This window comes from Tachypleus tridentatus, chromosome 9 (assembly GCF_004210375.1).
Source record: "Tachypleus tridentatus isolate NWPU-2018 chromosome 9, ASM421037v1, whole genome shotgun sequence".
NCBI lineage: Eukaryota > Metazoa > Arthropoda > Merostomata > Xiphosura > Limulidae > Tachypleus > Tachypleus tridentatus.
The window spans coordinates 141,317,870-141,344,646 of record NC_134833.1 but is presented as its reverse complement, the minus strand read 5'-3'; the positions used below and the strand labels follow the sequence as shown (position 1 = coordinate 141,344,646).

The 26,777-nt window shown below is 33.5% G+C and overlaps 1 protein-coding gene across 1 annotated transcript; it reads right to left on the bottom strand.

Annotated features, from left to right (window-relative positions):
• Positions 1-311: 311 nt before the first annotated feature.
• LOC143226535 (sphingosine-1-phosphate phosphatase 2-like) lies at positions 312-10,949 on the bottom strand. Its single transcript, XM_076457613.1, has 3 exons — positions 9,949-10,949; positions 9,273-9,362; positions 312-3,485 (listed from the first exon to the last, which is right to left on the bottom strand). The coding sequence occupies exons 1-3, from the start codon at positions 10,666-10,668 to the stop codon at positions 2,922-2,924; spliced, it is 1,374 nt and encodes a 457-aa protein (XP_076313728.1). The 5' UTR covers positions 10,669-10,949; the 3' UTR covers positions 312-2,921.
• Positions 10,950-26,777: the final 15,828 nt, after the last annotated feature.

The following is a 26,777-nucleotide window of genomic DNA, read 5'->3' as shown; positions in this document are numbered from 1 at the left end:
CTTCATAATTATTCACCAGATGAACTATTTAACAACAACAACAAAATAAATACAAAGCCCAATACAGCAAGCAATTCACTGAATCAAACAAGTTTAGGAGAATTCCATACCTCAACAGTAACCCCAGGCCCAAGACCAAAAGAACAAGACTGGTTATTGTATATGTATGTTTTAAAGGACAACTTTAAAAAAATATGTACATTTAACATACACACTACAACTATACAACCCTTAACCTCGCTCTTTTAATTGAACCTTTTGTGCAGGGTTACTAATGAAAGGGAAAATTAACCAAAACCAGGACAACATAATGCTTGTTATCAATACACAGTCAAAGTTTATTAAATACCACACTATATGATTTATATGATACATTAAAGGTTGAGCAAATAAAAAAATAACAACAAATACCTTTACCTATAAAATACAAAATGTATATTAAATCTTTGAATTTCAAGTTAAAACTATAGAATATCAACAAATATTGGTACAAATATCTTGGTAATAAAAGTTCTGAACATGATATGTTGTAAAAACTTGTGATGGATGTGAAAATAATTTTTATTATTTATTCTTTCTTTAAACTCATGAGTACTGGAACATTGAAAAAAAAAACTTTGTTCAAGATACGTCACATCAGTACTGTTAATCCTTGACCTGACCCAATCAAAGTTGTACATCTGAAAATATTTACCGAGAAGAGGGAGGAATTCTTGACCATAAAAATAATTTGTACTACTGGACTATGTCCCCTATACACCTTTTTATGAATCTTATAAACAGATACTGTAAGAACAAAACACACACAGAATGAATTTCATCTACTATAAAACATTAAGTGTACTCTTCATCCTACAAGACACCTTTCAGTTTTTATCATCTTACAAAATCAAATGTTATGCAAACCTGACAATGTACACAAAATTGCTGGGTACCCCATATAAGATATATTTTTGATTAATGGAGGCATCCAGTGATAATGCACTTGGTTCTCACCAGTCTTGTGAAAGTCGCTCGGCACCTACTCAGAGTCCCACACAAGCTGCTTTACCTTATCAACCCAGACTTCAACCTGCATAATCTTTTTCATGATCAAAAATAAACCAGAAGGACAGGCATACAAACATTTTCAATGGGCAATGCTCAATAATCAAACAGGTAAATATTTTAGTATTTAGGAATACAATTTATATAGTCTTTAAAAAAGGTAATATTTGGAAAATGATAGTACACTTTCAGATTACACAAACTTTATCAAAATCACACTTCTGGACTAACACGTGCCATTTATACCATACAAAATTGTTACAGCAATTATAATTATCCCTGAATTATCAGCCATTATGAACTCAACATATTTGACTCTCTAAATAACCTGAATTAAAAATAACTCATTAATTAACAAATAATTGAATATGTTTTTATGAAAATGAACAGAAATCTTAATTTCCATTTTTTCCAAGTCTAGTTAAAGTGAACAATTAAACTTTCATATCTTGAAGTTCTTACAGTTTACTACATGGAACATTAAATAATAAAAAAACAAAAGGTACTTAACTTTCTGTTCTAGATACAATGATATTCTAAATAAACAATTTTACTTTTTTTTATATATTTACTATCACCCAAAAGACAACTTAAAAATAGGCCTGAGTATAAAAGTTACTATCTATAAATAGATTTTAACAACAGTTTAATGCAACAATTAATTACATTTCACTGTCATTAAAACCTATTGGAGTTTTATGCAAACATTGCATAAAATTGAAAAATAATCCGAAGTGCTACAAGACTTGTTTGACATTTCTTGAAAAGTACAAAAAAATGAACTATGCAACTACAAAGGTTATGTTGCTATATTTGTTGTAAATCATTATTAATAAATGTTAATTTCTCTCAACACCATAGGAAAATACAAAACTTTATTTTGGGGACTAAAAAAAACACTCAACATATGTACAAAACTATTAAATATACAAGTAATTTGAGTAGTAATATTAGTGTAGACATGATTATTTTAACAGGTTATCTAATACTTAGAGGATTTTCCACAGAACTGAATGGTCATTACATAACATGTAATAAATAATTATCTTTTATTATCAATTATTTGGAATAATTCACTTGATGAAAATTGATATTTTTTATTCCACAAACAACACAACTAACCCAACCATTGTGTTACTTGCAACATTGATGACACATCTAAAGCATTACTATTACATAATTCATATTAAAACCACGTAGCATATCTATACTAGCAAAATACTTTATTACTTCATTATACAAATATCTCTCCCTGTTTCTCCCAACTTATAACATCTCATTTTTGATCTTTTTTAAAGGGTTAATAAATTAATGTGTGCGAGGTAAATTACCATAAAATTAAACCAGAAGCTACAATTAAGTTTGAAGAATCATTAGAAAATAGATCTTAGCACTTTAAAATAACAGAACTGCTGGACAAATGAAAATTATAATTTGGTATTTTATAAACTATCAAACTTTGTAATGTAACAACATTAATGATTTTGCACTTACTACATAATTAACAAAAAAATTCAGTTTTTAACAAGTCCATGTTTTAAAAGAGAAAAACCTCACCATTACTGCAGATAACATTAACAGATGTATTAAATAAAGTTTTGATTTTTTTTAAAAGTTCATTATAATTGCACGTCCAAGTACATCAATTTGATTTTCAGTTTTACTCTAATTTTGTATCCTTCTTCTGATTGGAAGATATTAATTGCAAAACTATCAGTGAAAATGTCTGAAATTACTATATTTTAAAGTTATATAAATGTAAATAATAAAAATGTTTATTTATGTAAACATCTACTAAGAATCAGTTTTTAACTAGGTTTTAAATAAAAAGTAATTTTTTAAAGATGATTTTAATATTTAATACTTTACAATTACTAAACTTCAGTAAACATAGTAATCCTCTCAATGTTCAGAAATCGAAAAACCATTGGTGAAAGGTATGTGATTGTGAAACCAATTGCACTATAAGTAAGATATTTGAAAAAAACTTGAACATTATGCTTTGTCTTCAGATTCTGATCATCAAATTTTAGTACATTACAGATCACAGCATACAGTATGCTCTTAAAAATAGCTCTTGTTGCCACTATGCAAGAGATTCCAATGGAAGCTCGGAGTAAAGCTAATCCAACTACATGGTAGTCAGGCCACATAATCTGGTAAGGTGGTGGAAGACCAGGACCACGGATGATTCCCAGCCTGTAGTTTAACCAAGTCCCAACTACAACGCCAGCTCCAGAACCTAAAATGGTGGCTGTATCGCTCCGGGCTGGAGTCCAACGGTCCGAGGATGGATAAACAATAACAAGTAACATGGTGAACAAAATGGACACCAAGGGAGAGTAGCGATGTGTCAAGAAAAAACTGTCGATGGTATCGATGATGGGAAGCAAGACAACCATTAACAGCGTGACTAAGAACAATCCTCCTAGTATGTCCTGGAGTATTAAAACATCACTGTTAACAAATCTCCAAGAATGTCCAGAAATTCTAATTAACAGTTAGCAAGGCAGCTACAAACACAGACTGAAGATAATTCCACATCAAAACACACACTCATGTTCAAACATGTAATACTAGGCAGTAGAAAATGAAACTGGTAGAATAGGTTTTTGTTTTGTGAACTGACATTTAATTATTAGCAGAGTCATTTTACCTTATTTAGAATGAGAAAAACTTGTATACTTGAGATCAGCCTGTCATACCTGCTCTAAAAATAAATTTTCTTTACTGGTAACAAAGAAAGCTTGACCACCAAAAAAAATTTTGAGAGGTAGACTTTCTTCAGGACAGAACCATTTGTTCACCCTATATGCAGGAAAATGTATATCCTACCTACTGAATATGCTCTGTAATGTTTCTTCTCAGTCTGGTGGTCTAAAGTTTTTGTTTGATCTAAACCAAAGAAGCTATTAGTCTTAATCTAATATATTTTTGTTCATAAATTCAAAAACCCACGTTTTCCAATCTCACCAATGGGCAGAATGTTTGATATGAAAGATTATTAAAAACTATTAAATTAAAAAAAGAGGAAAAAGGGATTTAAGAAATACAGAAACATGATATGTAGCGTAAAGTGAAAAATATAAACAAGCAGGCTTTAGGTTTGGGACATAGTGTTGACATTTTCTCAAGCTACAAATATTGATTCTCCTTAACATCACAGCTTTTAGACATGGAGTCAAAATAAGGATTTGTAGCTTGAGGAAATAATGTCTACATTATGTCTCATACCTTAAGCTTACTTGTTTATTTATTTGGTGGTTGTATTTTCAATTTAAACTATCTTGAGTCTGTATTTCTGGAAGATTTTCTATACTCCCATTTCAAATTAACACTTGTTTCTATACATACACACACACACATATTTTTAATATATCCATCGTGGACATAAATACTGTGCTGGAAACAGTTTAGTTTAATAAAATACGTATGACACTCTCTCTGGAAACAATGAAAATTTTTGGATTGGCTTTATGCAAGTTGGATGACTGTTGCTCCCGATATCATTGTCACGGTGTTATCATTGACAGTGATACTGTATGTATCATCACTGTAAGACATGATGATCAATATATCACATTATTTATATATTTGTGAAATGTAAGAGATCTGATCAAAAAGTTCTAAGACTTCTGTTGCAGGTGCCAGTACAGAGACAGTGAGCTTCACTGAAGTGTGTACAAAGTACAAATGGTAATCTACTCCACAAACAAGCCATTTCTCCAACCCTCATACCAATGTTGTGAAAAATGTGTTCAAAGACAGATGTATATCTTGCCCCTGTCATAATAAAAATGGACAAAAAAGAAGAGCAATGTATTTGAATCAAGTTTTGTGTGAAAAATGGTAAAGGATGAACAGAAATCTTTGAAATGTTAAGAACTCTATTTGGTGATGACTGTTTAAGTAAGGCTGTCCTTTATCAGTGGATAAAATGCTTCCAAGATGGTCAGGAATCGGTCTCAGATGACCCATATTCTGGGCAACCGTCAACATCGTCCACTGATGAAACAGTCACTAAGGTGAAAGACAGTTAACCAGACCTTTTGTAAAGAGGTCTTAATTTGCTTGAGGAAGAAACCACAGCAAGCTGCGACAGAATGGTCACTGGTTTCTTCATCATGACCTTCACACACTGCTGTGTCTGGTCAAGTATTTTTGGCAGATAAAAACATTCCTGTGATACCACATTCCCCGTATTCTCCTGATCTTGCCCCAAATGATTTTTTTTCTGCTCTCAAAAATCAAAATTAAGTTGAAAGGAAAGAGATTTGATGACATTTCAACCATTCATAATAATGTGAATGCAGAACTTAGTTGCATGAAGACTTCCAGCATTGCTTCCAAAAATGGCAGGATCATTGGAACAAGTGTATCAGCTGGGGGAAGTTACTTTGAAGGGGATAGCATATAATAATGATGCATGTACATTATTCTTCAGAATAAAAATGAAATCTTGGAACTTTTGATCACACCTTGTATATAAACTACTATATTTATACCCTGTAGCTATATAGGGAGTTACTAAACAATGTATTGGAGAAACTACTAAATACTGTTGGAATGGTACATTAACTAGATCTTTTACTTGCAGGAGTTCTATACACACACACATGTAATGCATGTTGACTGGTATTTATACCTACCTATATATAAAATACATGCAGGATTTATAATTTTACTACAGTTGGTCAGGTTTCCTCTTACAGTAACATTCTGCACACTAAAACAGATCAGAAATGTTTAAATTAACAATTAAGAGTTGTTTATATTAACTAACCCCCTTCCCTTTCATTTGTGATGGAGTTTGGGTTGTGATTTTTCAATGACCCTCTTCCACTGTGATGCCCTCAAATTCTGGTGGGCCATCGTTACTGCATAGTTTAACTGAATCTAAATATTTCCTATAAAATATAGAGTTATAAAATTATTCCCTCACTTTCATCTAGAATTACCATTATTTTTCCTTCTCCTGCTGGCACAAATTTTGCCACTCTATAGTAACCTTCAAAAGATGGCTACACTATCTGCAGTATAAAATTCACAATCATGCAGTGTTGGCTGCAATTTGACACTTACCATCAGCTATCACTGACTGCCAACCTGATACTTAAAACTGAACTTGATGCTATATTTAAAATTATGGTCTAAATATGCCTGTTGTGGAAGACAACCCAGATGTTTGTATAATGTTTTTGATGTCTGTGCAACCTGGCCAGAATTGACCATGCAGTAGTGAAAAACAAACTGTGATCCTGTCAACAGTAGTGTGTTTGAAAGGACAGGAACTTCTATACAAAAAAAATGATATGGAACATAAATAGTTACAATAATAAGTTAATAATCGTTATGGTATGTGTGTCATGCCTGCCATAAACATTAACATTCATTTAGTAGATTAAGAGGCTCCATATAAACCACAGACTATATTACGATGATAGGGTGTGAATGATTATATAGCCATTGTTTTGTCAGGTAATCAAACTTTAAAACTACCCTAAATAATGCATAATGATTCATTTAGTAATATTATGCACATTTTATTACAGTACTGATAGCCATTTTTGCTGCAATATTGGAGAACAATATTAAATAATAATAAAGAACAAATTGGTGATCCCTATATAAACCACTACCATAGTTCATGATGTTTGATTAGAATTTTTAATTTAGTGTAACTGCATTTAGCAGTGTTTGATTTTAACAGTTGTTCTAGAATCTTGGTTAAGGAAATCAGAAGAGATTCAAGATGCTTGTGTAAATGAGACAGTGACCAAGAACACACCTTAAGGAAGTAACTTTTTCAATAAGGTTTTCAATACCATCTGCATTCATGCAAGACAGGTGAACAAAGTGACCATATGAAAGATTAGTGACCTATATATACTGGTGTTTAGTTTTCATTCAACTATTACTGATTCTGATAGAATCACCAGATTCAAATGTATTTGTCAGCAGGCAAACAATTGATAAATGAAAAAAAAAAAAAAACATTACTAAAATATGCTTGTAACAAGTTTGACAGATTGGCAACACTGACAAACAATTGGATTAGAAATCTATCAAATGCTAACTAGTGATGACTAAACTGCAATAGTTATGGAAAAATTAAAAGAATTATAAGGTAAAAAACTGGAAAATGAAGATGAAAAAGCACTAGATGTAAGAAGCAAAATGGCAAAGCACAATGCAGGTCTAGGATTGGCTATCAGTAACATTTGAACACCACTGATTAACAGAATAGTCCTAAAGATCCCTGTCAGAACACTTGGCAGTTCATATCTGCTCAGATTAAAATATCCATATAAACCCATCCTCACCACAGTCAGACTGCTCTGACCTCAAAGATGCAAACACAAGTAACAAAATATGAATTCTGGACAATTCTCTTCAAGACAGGCTGTGTAAGCAAGAAAATCAAATATTTCATAATAGCACAAAGAAACCATGATATAACTGATTAAAAATAAATGTTAGACCAAGTAAAAAAAGATATGTTTAAAACCCTCACATTCTTTATTTTTGAAGCCTTCTACCTTATTTTTTGGCAACTTTTTTTACATTTTTCAATCATACAAAGAAAACTTCTGAATAAAAAATAAGAGGAACACAGTTGATTCACTTTGCCCTTTTTTGTCATAAATTATGTTTATAATTTATAAATGAAATAAAAGACTTATGACATGGACTCTTTGTAAACAAGCAACAATCAGGAGAAAAAACTTCAAACTTTCTCTGAAAGAGCTCATAAAAAATTACCTTGACCTCACTTTTTTCCAATATACTCCAGACACCAAACTTTTTTTTACTTGGCCTTACACAGTTTTATTTCCAGTTTTACAAATTTAATGCTGGTTTAAATTATTTCCATTTGTAAAACCTAGCTAACTCAGACTGTGCTAACAAATTACTTTGTAGTTAATGTGCAGTTATATAATAATGTCTTCTATAACTAAAGCTTTGCATCAGGTCATCCCATAAGTTATGTCCAAAGATTTAACACAGAGAGTGCATCATCATTTTTGTCTTTGTAGAAGGCTTTAATGACTAAAATAATGAAAGCAAATGTCGAAGGTGGTTTCAGAAGATCAGATCAGGTGACTAGAGCTTAAGCAAAGTGCCACGTTCAGGTCATCTTGTTGAGTTTAATGATGGCTTTCTGCTGGCTGCACTTGAAGATTGTGCTGCAACAGTTGAAGAACTAGCACAAAAACTTAATTCAACCCATTCAACAGTTCACCATCATCTGCAACAATTTGAAAAGGTGTCAAAACTTGGAAAATGGGTCCCCCATTATTTGACAGAAGCCAATCTCAGAGCAAGAGTGGACATTTGTACTTCTCTGCACTCTCGTGAACATAACTCATCTTTTTTGGTTAGTGACTGGAAATGAAAAATGGATATTGTATAAAAATGTTAAGCGCCACAGGCAATGGCTCAGTACAAGTAAACTGGCTAAAGCACAGCCCAAAATGAACCTCCATCCTAGGAAAGGCTTGTAAAGAGTTTGATGGGATATTGTTGGTGTGATCCACTTTCAGTTGCTTCCACTAAATGTAACAATTACATCAGACTTTTATTGCCAACAGTTACAGTGGCTTGAATGTTGCACTGAAAGAAAAGACTCCTGCTTCGATCAGTCATAAAGGTGTTGTGTTACACCAGGATAATGCACAACTCCATACAGCAAGGATTACATCTGCAAAGATCGAAGAGCTAGACTGGGAAAAACTTCCACATCCTCCTTATTCTCTAGATGTTGCCCCCATCTGATTATCATCTGAAGTTTGCAGAACTATCTTGATGGAAGAGCTTGGAACACATGAAGATGCCAAAACTTCCCTCTCTGCATTCTTTTCCTCCAAACCCCAAGAATTTTATAGAAGTGGCATTTAGAAGCTTGAGAATCATTAGCAGGAAGTTATTAATAATAATGGAACATACATTATTGATTAAGTAACATTAAAAGCATTTGAAATCCTTTCTTTTTCTGAACCTAAAATTGGACATTACTTAAGGTATGACCCAATATTTACTGAATCAAACATAGTTACACCAGTAAGTCTAAATATGCTATACACAGAGTCTAATATCCTGATCATGTTCTAACTCTTAAAAATGATAACAATATGAAATATCAAAGTTGTAGATTTATACATAAGTACTATAATACAAACATTATTTTATAAGTCAGATAGAATTCTTTAAATAAAAATACTTACCAATATGGTATGCATTCCCATGTACAAACGGCTACAGCAGACTAATGCACACCATAAAATTGCTATAAGTAATCCAATAATGATAGGATACTGAAATTACAATAATAAATATGATAAAAGTTGCAAAAGTCTTTTAAGATGACAAAACCTTTAACAAACAAATGTATATCACACAATTTCAGTTTTGTGACTACTCAAAATTCATGTTTATAAAAACCAAAAACATCTTATAAAACTAAAAGAAAAACCAAAAAAAACATAACTTCATAACAGAAGGCCTAAAATTTAAGAAAATATTTCTTTTGGAAATATTCATCGAAATTCTTTACCCTTAGTTATCACAATGTCATAATACAATGTTAAAATCAATACATCAAAATATTTCAGCCAGTGTAGGCCAAATTACTTGCTACTTTAATAAAGTAAATGATTACACAAAGTATTTTATTTATAGAAGTATTAACACTACCACTACTGGTAGTGGACTATCATTATTTGTAGTTTTACCTAATATGTTTATTAATATCTTGTTTTATTTTTTTAAATAGAAGTATTTAAATATCAACAAACACTTAACTGAAATTGCTTTACAAACTATAGCTTCTAAAAATACTTACTGCTTTACCTTTATATCATAAAAAATAAAAACTTTTACCAATAATAGAATCATACATACCTCATATCTGTGCATGGTGAATATCAGTAAGGAAAAGGGAACAGCAGCACCAACCATAGCATGAGTTGATGGCATACCATACTCTTCAGAATAACCTGGCTCCAGCTGAACTACTGGTGGTGCAGATGGTCTCGGCCAACGAATAACATCTTTCAGTGCCTGTCCAACATACATAATTGAAACCCACACCATAATTACTCTTCTTCCAACAGCCCCATCTATATTCCAGAACCAAAATGGAAAAAAGCTTGAATAAAATAATTCATACCCTAGACTTGCTCCAAAGCTAAAAAAATAATACCAAAACTTGTTTCTGATTTCATATTCTGCTTGACATTCACTGTCTGAATCAATGTCTGATACAGAAAGCTGAACACCATCAACATCTGATGGAGTACTACTTAGGATGCTGTCACAGCTGCATTCTCTCCGATGTCGGTATCTTATTTCCTTTTCTCCAAAACAATCTCCATTTGACACAACTGAACCATTTAGCGTTAACTTTTCCTTTAAGTTTTTCTGGCAATCTATGTTTAAGTTGTCAAATATTCCAGGATCAGTAGGACCTCCGTTTATACTTACACTGGACTTGCACTGCGAGCAACTTCTGATATCTGAATACTTGCTTTCAGCCTCATATTCTGTTCTATAAACCCCAAAAAAGTTTTGAAACTTCACAACAGAATAAGGACTTTTTAGTATTTTAATTATATCATCCATTATAGTACACACTCGTGGTAGTAAGTAGGACTCCCTGGCAAATTTTAATTCTGTAAAATCGCTGTGTGGAATATATTCTAAAACACTTACTTTTATATGAGTAAATAGTTAAGTTTTAATTTTAAGTTCTAAGGTCAAAAATAAAATTTCGGAAAAACGTCTGAAGCTTACACTTCCAGATTATGACATTCGATAAGCTATCTACTCACATTCAAGTTAAAATATTTGGTCCTGTGACTAACACACTTCCTCCGTTAACGCCCGCTGCATTTAAGCGCCACCTAAAAACTTAGAGGTTTCGAACCGGCGTTCTAATTATCATTATTTTATGTAAGTATGTCTGTGTTATAATTATCATGATTTTATCTATATATGAGTACCTGTAGTATTTTAGAGGCATACATGCTACAGCAATATAGCTGCCTCTATAAAATAACAGTTTGAGGATTATATATACTTATATGTGTGTGTGTGTGTGTGTATTTATTTATTTTTGTTTTATTTGTTGTTATATTAAGCAGTCCTAACCTCGATGATATATTTTAAACGTCACTTTGTTATAGCTTTTTGTATAATACCCTGAACATAGACTTATTTTGCAATTTTTTTTCTTCAAAATCATTTAAGCTCATAAACGAATAATTTTAATTCAATCATTTTATATATTTTGCCTTCACTTAAAATATTATTTAAAATTTATCACAGGTGTTGTTGTTTGTTATTAAGCACAAAGCAATACAAGGGGCTATCTGTGCTTTTCTCACCACAAGTATCGAAACCAGGTGGGTAGCGATATAATTAAGCAAATATGCTGCTGTGCAACTAGGGGCAATTTATTGTGGTTGAAAGCACAAACATTTTAGAAAATTTCAACCATTGTGATTCAACAAAAACAGTCACCCCCACACTATCACTATCAGTGGCTCAGCGGTGGCACTGAAGGCTTAAAGCCATTAAACATTATTTCGAGAAAATAAATGGAGGTATAATACATATATTTTAAGTAAGAATATTAAAATAATCAAGTTAAGTTTTAACTGAATGGGACCAACATATAACTGTTTTTTGTCTTAATGATGACGACAAATAGCTTTCGCAATGTCCAGTTTCACTTTTTTTCAATTATTAATATGAGAGTATGGTATTCATAACTTCTGATGATTATTATTATATCTCTGAAGACAACAGCTATATTGTTGGTAAAACATCTAATTGTTCTTCTTCTGCTAATGACAAAATAACCATCATAAGTGTTGAAAATGACAATTAGCTGCTCAGGGCCCTTCTCTTTTGGAAACCTATAGGGTAGGATTAAGGCAAAGGTCAGTTAGACTATGTCTTATGAATTCGCATCTAAAATTTCGGGATAAAGCCTTCGCCAATCTCTACAAATATATGATAGAATAAATAGGTAATTAAACGAAAAATTAGTCGTGGTGTAGATAGACAGATCTATCCCAATGACCATCGCACTTCTAATACCTGTTTTGACCACTACTAATAAATCATAAGGAAGCAATAAAGAATAGCCAATCACCACGCTTTGTGTGAATTAGAGAACTCGAAGAAACATAGCCCAAATGTAAATATATTCAAATAATTTATTTTCCTTTAAATTTCAGGCACCATAGCTGGACCTGAAAGAAATGTTGGCCCCTTACAAAATAGTGGACATCGGAAGAGAATAACGAAGCAATAATGGGAAATAAGAGATGAATTGGACAGTCAAACAAATAGAAAAATCAGTTGTTGTCTTTTTGTGTGGCTCGGGCAAATTGTTCGTTTGCAGAAATAACTGAAGAATCATTGACACCTGCAACAGACAAACTACCAAAAAATATACAGAGAAACCTGGAAGACAATATCTCAGAGCCTGAAATGCAGCAAAACAACGAACAGGAAAGTAGCGTTTCTACTGAGGAGCAAGTGATGATACTTCTTGAGGACCCAGAGTTGTGGACTGTAATAAAAGAACATTTACACGCTTATTGGCCCTCAGTGGAACAGCGGTATGTCTGCGGACTTACAATGTTAGAAACCGGGTGTCGAAGATCTTGGTGGGCAGAACACAGATAGCCCATTGTGTTTGTTTAATTACAAACAAACAAACAAGTACATTCTTATTTTTCAGAGAAAAAACTTTCACGTGGTTTAGAATATTTCAAAATGAAAACCTCTGCTAAGACTTATAACTATAAAGAACAAGATATTTAAATAAATAACATTTTTATCGGAAGCTTGCTAATGGAAAAGTGGATGATTTTTTCAAAATCAGCTGGCATGGTTTTCCGTTACATTTGTAAACTTTTTTCTTCTAATTAAACAACATTATCTAGAGGATTCAATGATTGTGAAAAATATCCATCGACCTTTAGAAAAAGAAAACAATATTTTACATACTTCATGGAGTTAGAAAAACAACAACAATATTAGAGGAATACATTGAAAAGAGTAAATTTCATTATAAAGGTTTTAACGAAAAGAATCTATCTCTTCATTTTGACCTCAGAAGGGTAGTCTTCTTATCGAATTGCTGGCACTGTATAACGCTTTCTTGGCAGATGATTTCAACATATATGACAATGCAGGACGTGTATCTTTCATCAACAATTTGCAATGAGCTTATATAGTTGATAGCAAAACGGAATTTAGCTGTTATTGTTCCTGTAATTAAGTCAACAAAGTACTATAGCATTCGTGTTGATTTGACTTAAGTAACTACATACTGGATTAATTGGCTTTTATACTACGCCACATAAGTGCAAATGGGACCCCACTTGAAAGGTTTCTAAAATTTATTGTGATTGAGGGGCATGACGCTGAATCTCTGGAAAATGTGGTTTTCAGTATATTGAATGACCTGGAAACTCCCATTTCTGACTGTTAGGGTCAAAGCTAAGATAATGCTGGAAACATGGTCGGAAAACAATCCAAATAAAAACATAAATCGACTTGCACATGATAGTTCATATGCCACAGAAAGCTAAGCCATTTTTGTGGATTCATTCAAGCACTTAACAATTTCTCTTCGACATCTACTCATAGTTGAAAGTTACCCAAAAATTCGCTGCGTGGTGTTGTTCCCAGTCCTCTGTATGGTTGAAGATGGTTAGCCAGATGTGATGCAAAATAATTATCGAAGGAAAGCTACAAGGCATTTACTCTGTTTTGCAATCTGTTTCCACAGGCAACGATGATGCACCTCAGACACGCGACGAACCTTCATATTTAGTTAGCCAGATGGAAAGATAAATTCGCCATCTATGTAGGATACAATTCTGTATCAGTTGAACACCACAAGTAAAATTCTACAAAAGGAAACAGCCGAACTGTTTACAATCGTTCAACGACTTGAAGGGTTGATGACGTTCGTCGATTATTTGCGGATCGAATATGGTGGCTTTGAGGAAGAGACTAAGAAACTGGCGTACAATCTGTACAATCCCGTGTACGAAGAAAGATTAACAATAAAACGGAAATAATTTTTTTGATGAAAAAAGGACACTGAAGGCGAAGTGAGCTTATCTGTTAGAGAAAACGTTTGTGTAATGACTTTGTGGTAATTTTGGACTCTTTGATTGCTGAACCTGATCACAAAAAGACAAGTATATGCATTACTTGATGGAAAGTTTGGACTGGTCTTTGAATTGGGAATTTTTTTATTGCTAGCATTCCGCATTTTCCTACAATCCTCTAGAGGTTATATAATCCAGACTTGGAAACAAAAGTCCTTGTGAGCTCATTCATTTCTCTGGTTACGTGTCCAAGATTAACGTAGATTTTTAATTACCTCAGAAATTGTTGCAGCATTTCCGAGAATTTAAAACTGGCAGAGTGTTGAAATACCACTGCGAATTAACTAGACATTGTCAGTGGAAAACACAGAAGGAAGACGACCATTTTCAGTTTTCAAGTGTGTGAAAAATAAGTAACGCTCAACTCATGCCCAAGGTTGATCGCGCCACCTTTCAGCTTCGGCCATTAAATCTATCAACACTGAAGACATTATAGACGATTTTGCTCTATAAAAGCACGTAAAAAGGAAGTCTAAACTGTACTATGGTTCATGTTTTCAAGGAATATTCAGTTACATATGTGGAGTTGACCTTATGCATTCAGAAGTGAAATGGGTTTGGTTTGAATTTCGCGCAAAGCTACACAAGAGCTATCTGCGCTAGCCGTCCCTAATTTAACAGTGTAAAACTAGAGGGAAGGCAGCTAGCCATCATCACCCACCGCCAACTCTTGGACTACTTTTTTACCAACAAATAGTGGGATTGACCGTCACATTATAACACCCTCACAGCTGAAGGGGCGATCATGTCGAACCCTCGACCCTCAGATTTCGAGTCGAGAGCCTTAGTCACCTGGTCATGCCGGGCCGGTGAAATGAGAAGTTTATGCCAATATTAGTACACAGTTTCTAAGCAGTATTTTGTTTTTGTATAGATATATTCACTTCTAGAGACAGGACTAATGTACTTTTGTTTTTTGTATAGATATATTCACTTCTAGAGACAGGACTAATGTACTTTTGTTTTTTGTATAGATATATTCACTTCTAGAGACAGGACTAATGTACTTTTGTTTTTTGTATAGATATATTTACTCTAGAGACAGGACTAATGTACTTTTGTTTTTTTGTATAGATATATTCACTTCTAGAGACAGGACTAATGTACTTTTGTTTTTTGTATAGATATATTCACTTCTAGAGACAGGACTAATGTACTTTTGTTTTTTGTATAGATATATTCACTTCTAGAGACAGGACTAATGTACTTTTGTTTTTTGTATAGATATATTCACTTCTAGAGACAGGACTAATGTACTTTTTTTTTGTATAGATATATTCACTTCTAGAGACAGGACTAATGTACTTTTGTTTTTTGTATAGATATATTCACTTCTAGAGACAGGACTAATGTACTTTTGTTTTTTGTATAGATATATTCACTTCTAGAGACAGGACTAATGTACTTTTTTGTTTTTTGTATAGATATATTCACTTCTAGAGACAGGACTAATGTACTTTTTTTTTTTTGTATAGATATATTCACTTCTAGAGACAGGACTAATGTACTTTTGTTTTTTGTATAGATATATTCACTTCTAGAGACAGGACTAATGTACTTTTGTTTTTTGTATAGATATATTCACTTCTAGAGACAGGACTAATGTACTTTTGTTTTTTGTATAGATATATCCACTTCTAGAGACAGGACTAATGTACTTTTGTTTTTTGTATAGATATATTCACTTCTAGAGACAGGACTAATGTACTTTTGTTTTTTGTATAGATATATTCACTTCTAGAGACAGGACTAATGTACTTTTTAAAAGGATAATAAAACATTTTTCTTAGGGAAATATTGATAGTTTTCAAGCCTATTCATGACCTCTTTCTCTCGGTATCTTATATGACATTCACAATGGCCTGGGACACCAAAAACTCTTAATCTGGTCCTGTATTCATAAATAGTTATATTAATGACTTAAAATGAAGATGCAAGGACCCAAAAACAATCTGATTGATTAATTAAAAAAAGTAACAGATCATTTTGTTTGAGATTATTTTTCTTCGAATATCTTGAGGATTCCACATTTTTATGTCATAGGTCCCAGAATGGTCCGATATAGAAAATGATTATTAATAGATCCTAGCTACATGATGACATTCAGTAACTTATCACTGATGTGATCTTATTAAGCTTAGTTGTTTAATATAATTTTGTCTATTTAAAAATCTAAACATATTCTTTTCTCGGGGTTTTTCAGAGCTGCAAAGTCAGTAAGTTATCACTGTGTCTTATTAAAAATAAAAATTTAAATTTTTAATGTTTGTACTCGAAAGTTTTATTTTTTAAAGTTTAAAATGACGACAATTATATGAATATTGTCATGTTCAACGAATCTTTGCCACCAATGATCACCAGAATGGAATAATAGGTGCCATTATCAGTTATTTTTACATAGGTACTGCACCCTCACACAGTAATTCACTAGTTTATATCTTCTCGTCAAAAGATAAACTGACAACATTGTTAGCTTTTAGGTTCGAAGTCTAAAGGCACTGATTAATAAACTTGTCCCAACGCAGAAGGTGAAACAATACAAATGGCGGCCCGAGATTTTTGCTTTAAGTCGTGTGTTCATGTTAGTTTTTAATCTAAAAAATAAGTCAAATATTTAAGACAAGATATCTCAGTCAAGGAACGCTATGATGCTAAGTATCTTATGTTAGTTGAAAACTGTTTTTAGAGGTAAATGAGAACTGTCTTAAGTAAGAAGAACTTATAAACTTCTAAGTCAACTTGCAGTACTCAAGCTACATTCTTTCCAAAAACACGAGTAAAGTGTTTGACCAATTCACCTACATTGCTAGAGCCAGAATCTGTGAAAGTGAAAAAAAGTTATTCCGTCTAGTTTGAATAACCGAACAACTGAAACTAAGAGATAGTTCCAAGCCTACAGCTTACCGTATGTTTCAAACCCAATAAATCCAGTTCTCATTAAATGTACGAAAAAGTAAAATTACACGACGTTAATGAATCAGTGTAAAAGTTATTAACTCCAGTCGTATTACAGAACAAATTTACCCTTGATAAAGTAAATCGTAGAATTAACGGAACGTGTAACTTTTTACACCCCCAAAAGATGGCGAAAGTTTCCAGTAATCACGCGAAACCGCGAGCTTGTTTGGGAGCGAAGTCGACAAATGAACGTGGAAATATTTTGAAGGTAAAGTTATGTTTGGAGAAGCTTTAATTGTAACAACAAAAAGTAACTTTCTAGTTCAAGGAAATCAGAACGAATGTTTGACGTATAATGATCGTCATCCATATGTTCCATTAAAAGAAACTGAAACAAATAAGGTAAGTGACAAGATTAAAAAACACCGTTGTATAAAATGAAACCTTGTCTTTCGACTGAGAAGTAATCTAATACCAACGAAAGTGATCTAATACCTGAATGTTTAGTATGTTTGGTATTACGGGGATTCGAACCTGCGACCCTCAGATTAAGAGTCGAATGCCTTAACCCACCTGGCCATGCCGGGCCTTTTCACAAAGAAATCCACAGGAAACGAAACGTGTTCCAAATTATCTACATCAATAATGAAACAGAATACCTTGATGTTTTCCATTTCCATGAATTTTCTAATATATCTAAATGTGGAAACACAGGACTAGCACTGGCATCTCAACCTGGTTGGCTAATATGCAAAAAGCCAAGTGCTAAGCATCAGAAGAAAGTATTGGAAGAATTAATGAAATGTGTTTGTTGTTTTTGAATTTCGCGCAAAGCTACACGAGAGTTATCTGCGCTAGCCGTCCCAAATTTAGCAGTGTAAGACTAGAGGAAAGGCAACTAGTCGTCACCACCCACCGCTAATTCTTGGGTTACTCTTTTACCAACAAATAGTGGGATTGACCGTCACATTATAACACCCTCACAGCTGAAGGGGCAATCATGTCGAACCCTCGACCCTCAGATTTCGAGTCGAGAGCCTTAATCACCTGTCATGCTGGGCCGGTGAAATGAGAAGTTTATGCCAATATTAGTACACAGTTTCTAAGCAGTATTTTGTTTTTTGTATAGATATATTCACTTCTAGAGACAGGACTAATGTACTTTTGTTTTTTGTATAGATATATTCACTTCTAGAGACAGGACTAATGTACTTTTGTTTTTTGTATAGATATATTCACTTCTAGAGACAGGACTAATGTACTTTTGTTTTTTGTATAGATATATAGAAGAAAGTATTGGAAGAATTAATGAAATGTGTTTGTTGTTTTTGAATTTCGCGCAAAGCTACACGAGAGTTATCTGCGCTAGCCGTCCCAAATTTAGCAGTGTAAGACTAGAGGAAAGGCAACTAGTCGTCACCACCCACCGCTAATTCTTGGGTTACTCTTTTACCAACGATTAGTGGAATTGACCGTCACATTATAATACCCCAAAGGCTGGAATGGCGAGCATTTTTGGTGTGACGGGGATTCGAACCCACGATCTTCATATTACGAGTCGAGCACCCTATCCACTCGGCCATGTCGGGCCAAATGTGAAGTGAGAATTATGACTTGTCTACCAGGTAAAATGTCAGATTGCTATTTGAACGTAAAATTTGCTTGATTAAAATTGCTTATCCTGAATAAACTAACATTTCAGAGTTTTCCATAATCCAATAGTATTCTTACGTTGTTAATTTGATTAACTGAATAATTGTATTTCTTTCTTTAAAACAAAAAACAGCTTATTGAAGATGAATAGCATTTTGACATTAGTTGTAATGTTTGCTTTACAAGTGATGAAAACGTTGAACCCAACGAGTCATTTTGTTATTTCTTTATGGACGTCTTAATAGTTCTCCGTTTACCTTTAGTTCCTGCTAACTTTAACAACGACATAATTCAACCAAACACGATATCTCTGAAACAAATTAACAAACGACCTATTTTTTTCGTTAACTTTCAAACACATTGTTGTTAACTATGATAAAGCGTTCACAGTAGAATTAATCCAGTTGTTACTTTATTCATTGAACGAAACGGTGCCAGTATTCTTTGTCGCCTCGATTCCAAGAAAATCACGGCATTGGAATCAAAATTCGTATATTTATTAACAATATCGATTCTTAAAACTAAGAATAGTTTCATTATTATCTTTCACTGTTTATTTAAGGTCAGGCATGGTCAGGTGGGTCAAGACGTTGCACTCGTAATCTGAGGGTCGCGGGTACGAATCCCGGTCGCACCAAACATGTTCACCCTTTCAGCCGTGGGGGCGTTATAATGTTACGGTCAATCCAACTATTCGTTGGTAAAAGAGTAGCCCAAGAGTTGGCGGTGGGTGTTGATGACTAGCTGCCTTCCCTCTAGTCTTACACTGCTAAATTAGGAATGGCTAGCGCGGATAGCCCTCGAGTAGTTTTGTGCGAAATTAAAAAAAAACAAGCAAACAGTTAACTACCTCAAAAATCCTGCTGGGCCTCTCAGATACGTTAAATGTTTGGAAAAGATTTTCAATCTAACAATGAAGATGAAAGCGGTTGATAAAATTGGCTTTGCTCTAAAACAAACGAACTTTAAACACATAGCGATTTAAAAAAGTGGTAAAAAATAACAGGTGTCTACATTCATGAACAATATTCTAACCCGTTTTTTTTTTTCACACTGCACATTCCGTGTTGGAAAATATTTTTAAAGCGTGGAAAATAACTTAAATATTAGAAAAGGAGAACAATAAAACGGGCACATTAAGACTACAAGAACTTTATTAAAATATTAAAACGAATCAAAATGTTGAAAATATTGTTCATGATGTATGATAGTAAAAGTACAGATAATTCATTCATTTTTTGTTCATTTCATATATGCTCTCTTCCATCATATGCTATTTAAACCATTCTGTTCAACCTATACAAATGACAATAAGACTTGCACTATTTGTCACCCTGGTTAAAATATTAAAACGAATCAAAACGTTGAAAATATTGTTAATTATGCATGATAATAAAAGTACAGATAATTCATTCATCTTTTGTTCATTTCATATATGCTCTCTACCTATCATATGCTATTTAAACCATTCTGTTCAACCTATACAAATGACAACAAGACTTGCACTATTTGTCACCCTAGAGGTGGGTTTGGTATAAGGCTGACTAAACTAAATAGTCTTTGATTGGGGGAGGTGAGAGTTTTATTATAAAAATAATAGCAAATAAATTATGAGAAGCGATAGTCATAGCAAGGAACGGTAAGTTTACTTTCGAGTAAGCATTTCCAAACATTTGAGATGTTCTTATGGAAAAGCATGCACTAGGTTTGTTTCATAACAAATGTTTCTTGAAACACAGTACATACTAATAAAGGCGAATGTAAAATATTTTTATTGTAAAGCGTTGGAAAGCAAGGAACACTACTTCCTTTCAATCCATGACAGTGTAGATTTGCAACTGTTCTAACTATAGCAGCTGTAAAAAAGTTAGCTCAGAGGTTCTGCTAGACATTAGTAACTGACGGTTTAGAAATAAGTAAGGTTACTTTTTGTTTCAATTATTAATTGCACAAACTAATGACTTTCTTTGCCCTGATGACCTCTGATGAAACTCTGAAATGTAGCATTGTGCCTTCCAATAATCCAATACTAGTTAATGGCCTGGATAAAAAGAATCACTACATCCTTTCAATGAGTAAGTTCTTAAGTACTGGATCATTTTCATTTTTGATCACGTGGAAATCACTCAATCGAGTGCATATATTATGATGTGCATCGCCTAATAGCTTGAAAAGCAAGAAATGCCACTCCCTTTCACCCATCAGTTGTTTATTCAAATTATCATCCTAGCTCTGAAGATCAATTACACCCCTCTGGCTCATCAGATAAGTCTATGAAGCTTCCTCTCCTTCGTCAGATACGTTTGAAGGACTGGCTTCGTTCTCTTGACTCATCAGTTTCTTATCCATACTCTTGGTCAAGCGAGTGTGGCCGTCTCGTCTATAATATACAGACACAGCATATGAATGTGTTCCATGTGATTTTACATATCTTGCCTCTCTCGTAGCTCATATGCTAAAAAATAGGCTTTTCGACGCATCAGGCATGAACCAAATTACTTCCGTGTGGATAACACACACCACAGCCACGCCACACCCAGCCGTCACATTGGAAACTACATTATTTCTCTGACTAATTATAACACTTTTCTGTCAATGTGTTGCCTTCCTAAGTTGTTGTCAGTTGCATTCATGTATATTAACCAGCCACTCTACACACTCTTTAGAACACTGTGGAACTTCTCTTTGTGGTGAAGAACAATACATCATTGTGTCACATGGAGTGAAACTTTCCATCCGAACGTAAGTTGATTCACTGAACAGCCTGTTAATTCCTGCTCTGTTACTGCATATATCATCATCACATACAGAAATTGTTGATCTCAATTAGTTTTCACAGGATTAAAAAAACTTTGCAAGCACTTGCTTGATAGCCTGTATTACTCATTTTGCTACATCATCAAATTAGGGATAAGGTGAAATACGAGTCTTCACCTTATCTAATATTTTATACAACTTAGCAAACAATTGGCTGTTTAACTTAGCTCCCTGATCCTTGTGGATTTATTCTGGTGTTCCAAATCACGTTATCCAGTTCTCAGGTATTACAAAGATGCCACACCTTATAACCTAGCGCTTTTGAAAGGTGGACATTTCTTCATCAATTTGCCCTTAAATAAGAAAGGCCTGCCTTTTGAAAGTGTTCGGCTTTTAGGATATCATATCTTTGTGTTAAATTGATTTCTTGGTAATCTTGCTAAAGACAGGAATGCTCATGCTATATTTGAGTTCTTCAATTACTTATTCCAGAGATCCTGAAACACTACTTTCAACATCCATCCACTAGTGGAGTTTCTATTTCACGTTTTGCATTTGTTATGGCTAAAATTACCACAGTTTCAATTGATACCTGTTGCTCAGAGTCGAGGCATTCCATAAATGGCCAAAGTTTTATTGTGCAATGATATAGTATGTCAGTGATTTTATGGTACCAGCTCAAGGATGAACTATGAAAGTCATATCATTGTTGTCCAATATGCCATCATCATCTATAGATTTTAAATAATTTCAAATTGCTCCAGCAAAGCACTATTCACTTGGATGGTGGACTTCTTACCTTAAAAGACAACCACTGCAAGCAATTTCTTTCTTTTTCATACAGTATTTACATTCAGGAGCTGTGAATATACATTTGGCATAATCGATTAAACAATCTGCTTATCATGCAACTGTGATAACACTACTCCAACTCTATTGTCACTGGTATTGGTGTCAAAACGAAACTCAGTCGTGACTTGAATAGACAAGTACTGGACCATCCTCTAAACAAGCTTCTGGGATTGAGATAGATTGTCCCATTCATTACTCCATCCAAAGTGTAATTCTCTCTTTCATGGTAGCTGATGTTGGTGATATTATTTTTAAAAAAGCTGCTACAAATAATTGTTAATATGATGTAAAACAAAGGAAATCATAAATTTTTCATTCATCACGGGCTTAAATCAACCTTGGCTAGGTACATCCAGACTCTATTTCTTCTCATAAGGTACTAGAGAAACTCTTTCTCCTTTCATATGTGTGAACATTTTCATGGTTTTAAGCCTGCCTTTCATACATGTTGGAATATCATCTTCAGCTTCTCATACATGGATCAAAAGAGCTGCTTACAGGAATTCAAATGCCCAGCAGTTTAGGGTTATATGATGATGAAATACTCGAGGTGTTTTGTTCTACAGCAATGCGCGATCCCTAGTGGAATGAGGTGGTGTCGAAATCACGAGGAACCTTTCAAGAGTGGGTGAAACGTCTCACCAGCCATGAAGACAACTCTGGCTGGCAGAAATCATCCATCATTGGCTCGCCCAGCGTTTCGTCCATTAGTTGACAGTAGCGTGAACCAGATCTGGGGCTGTAGTGCTCTGATTGGTAACAGTCTAAGAGTTTGATAGAGTCTCCATTCATTTTCGATCTTGCCAAGTACAATGCTACATCTAGACTCGATTTCTTTGTCCAGTTGACAACGTAACCTCATAAGTTTCGTTCTCTGACATCACTTACTGGCTGTAATATACACACAATGTCAAATCGGCCAGCAAAGGATATTATAGTTGCTCATTCTTTCAGCCCGGAGGCTATATTTTACTGCAACATCCTCTCGGACAGAATATGCACTATCTGTTATAGAATACCAAGAAACAAGGCAAGTTAAAAAAGGCAAATTCAACGATTTTCTAAACCGTTGCCAAAAACTAAGTAAAAACTAAATAAACGAAAAATCTTAAAACATTTCTATATAGATAAAGCAGCTATCATACATGCGATATACCTATGTATCAAACTATCTTTATTCGCTTACTGTTATTTAGACCAAGTCTTTCTCTTTGAGCCTTACACGCTAGGTTATCCTAAATAGTTAATGTAATTTTAACAACGTCGCATAAAGTGCAAAATTTATGAAAATGAAGTCGTAGTTTCAAATATCAAGCTGTTAAAAGAGATATTACAATTTTTATTTTTATTTAACACTGTAGAGATGTTAACATTTTTACTTTAAGTTAACCTTGTAGATTTTAAAATAAATTATAAAATTACCTAAGTATTCTGAGTATGATAAACTCTAAATAGCTATCCTGGGAATAAGAACATCGATTTATTATAATACTAGATAATTTTGGTGTCATACTCAAAGAAAAATAACACAACAAAAACAGATACGAAATTATTTAATTTAAAAACACATCGTTCGTGGTTTTATTCAAAGAGTAAAAGGGGAAAAACAACATGCATAAGCCATTTCATTGAGAAAAAAAATTACTAATTTGTAATTAGATTCTATAAGTGAAGATGGCCAAGGTCCTCAATAGACATAATACAAATATAAACACTAAAATTAACGGTGACGGAGAGTTTTATTTTAAAACATGATTGCCACTCACTTTCATTTGTTTCTTTACCCAATAAGCTCCAAACCAAGGCGGGAAACCACCACTAAGATACCCAACCAGAAAGTGACCAACCACCAAACTGTTCATCTTTTTGTTGTTGTTTCAGTCGAGATAACTCTACGACTACTTTATCACTAACGTCAGTTTATACCTAAATCCATTCTATGTGTTTCTGTGTAATGCATGATGTCATGGCTTAGTCGTAACAACTATTAGTAATTCTTAAAAATATTTTTTCTTGTGTAAATGATATTATTTCTACACCTTAAAGTTAGCTTTTAAAAAAATTAGAAATATGATGTTCCTTTAAAAAGCTAATTACGGAATGAAACAGGAGTTACCAACCAAAATGACTAAGTATTAGATGGCTGTAACATGAAGCATACTAAATGCTTTGTATAATATACAACTGTTATCTTTAGGGAGCGAACCCCCATATTATGCATGAAGGAATAAAAAATAACACACATAATATTAACTTTTATTACACATTCATAGAATACATTAACTTTCACTCAGGGAAAAAACGTCACAAGGCAAGTAATGCAAAGATTTTATAAATGTAAAATGATGTAGGAATGGTAGTGCCATAAAAACGCAAACAAAAATATAGGAATCATACAGTTACACGTAGATCATCCCTATATGACTCTCAATATGAAAATTTAATGTCACATTGTAAAATAAATACTTGACTTTAATGTTACTTCAGTTGGAAGTTATATATATATTCCTGACTGTTGGTTTGCAGATTTTTTCTCATAATATCATGGTCATATCAGAGTAGGCATTAATGTGGTGTAACTAACAGCTTAGGACTTGCATACAAGAAAAACCAAATCAAGTCAAAACATGTGTAATTATTACAGACTATTATAATTCGACCGACCTCGTAACCATTTTGTACTCCTTAATTTTAGTGTAATATCATATATTAACATTGAAGGTGATGTAAGGATGATCTGTGTATTGTGTATTATCCCTATATTCTTTTTTGCATTCATTTTAGCATTGACATCCCTACATTTTTCTACAAAATGTTTTTACCTCTTGTTTTATAAGATGTTTAAAGAGTAAAATAATATAGTACTAAAAATCGTTACCTTAATTCTGACGTGTTGTGATATTACAAAAAGTGATGAAAATTTACACTTCACCAACTTAATTTATTTTATATCGAAACAGCTGTTATTAATGTAAATTGTGTCCCAAACATTACAGTGTCTGTAGTATTCCAACTGGTCTGAAGAGGCCTGGCATTAGAAGAAAGCTCTTGTCGGCATTTTATGTACCTTATTTGGTGTTGTTGATATATTATACACTCTTCTTTACTTTGACTCGGAAGTTCTGATTACTAATTAGTACTTTCACCGACCAATGAACAACGATATACATAAAATAATATTATTTCAGTCATAGCCCTGTATGTGGTTATTTATAAGAACTTATAAACGGTTGTTTGCGACTAATCTTCGCGATGGTGTTTTAATTCATGCACGCTCATTTATATGCTACTTTCATTCATTGGCAGCATGTCTATTGAGAAAAACGTCTGGTAATCGTTATCGATATATTTAAATTAAACTATACAGTTAAATCTTAATTGAAGAAGTTTCATACAAAGGGATTTCAAAAGGAGAGGGAAGATAGCACTTCTCTCCCCTCAGTGACACAGATTTATATCTGATTTACAACGTTAGAAACTTGGTTTCAATACCCCTGGTAGGCATAGCACAGGTAGCTCTTTGTGTGTAACTTTCTGCTTAATTACAAATAAACAAACAATAAGTAACACAACCTGGTGGCTTAAAACACAACACCAGAATTTGGAGTTCGGTATCAATCAAGGGCGAGCACAGCTCGAATAGTTCATTGTGATTTGCGTTTAGATAACAATAGTAAAAAGGTAAATGGAGCAATTAGAATTTTCCAGTTATTTTGAAGATTAGTTTCGGACTAACTCTACAAATTAACCAGTCAAGTAGAAAATAGTGACAACATATTTCGTTAATTTAACATCTGAACTTCTCCTTTAATTCATTTTGTTAAATTTAAAATATGTTTTAAAGAACAACAATCTCGCTTTAAATGTAAAAAAAAAAGAAAATTTTTTGGTATGAAACAGAATCGGAAGGTTTTGTCTGTTGTTCAACGCAAACCTGTTTTCGTCTCACCGCCCCCGTCACACCAAACATGCTCGCCATTTCAGCTGTGAGGGCATTATAAAGTGACGGTCAATTTCTCTATTCATTGGTAAAAGAGTTGGCGGTGGGTGGTGATGACTAGCTGCCTTCTCTCTAGTCTTACACTGCTAAATTAGGGACGGCTAGTGCAGATCGCCCTCGTGTAGCTTTGCGCAAAATTCAAAACAAACCAAATCAATCTTCTGACCGCTGGCATCGAAATCCGATATTTAGCTTTAAAGCACTCAAGTTTACTTCTGAGCCACTGGGAGAGTTAAATTTAAAGAAATAACTCCTTTATTGGGAGAGTTAAGTTTTATGCCCGGCATGGCCAAGTGGGTTAAGGCGTTCGACTCGTAATCCGAGGATCGCAGGTTCGAATCCTCGTTGCACTAGACATGCTCGCCCTTTCAGCC

What these genes read in the sequence shown, in the direction of transcription:
- LOC143226535 (XM_076457613.1), bottom strand. Translation starts at nt 10,668, where the DNA reads ATGGATGATATAATTAAAATACTAAAAAGTCCTTATTCTGTTGTGAAG. An exon ending in TCACCATGCACAGATATGAG is followed by an intron (nt 9,363 to 9,948) that starts GTATGTATGATT and finishes TTGTAATTTCAG; the next exon opens with TATCCTATCATTATTGGATT. An exon ending in TGGGAATGCATACCATATTG is followed by an intron (nt 3,486 to 9,272) that starts GTAAGTATTTTT and finishes TTAATACTCCAG; the next exon opens with GACATACTAGGAGGATTGTT.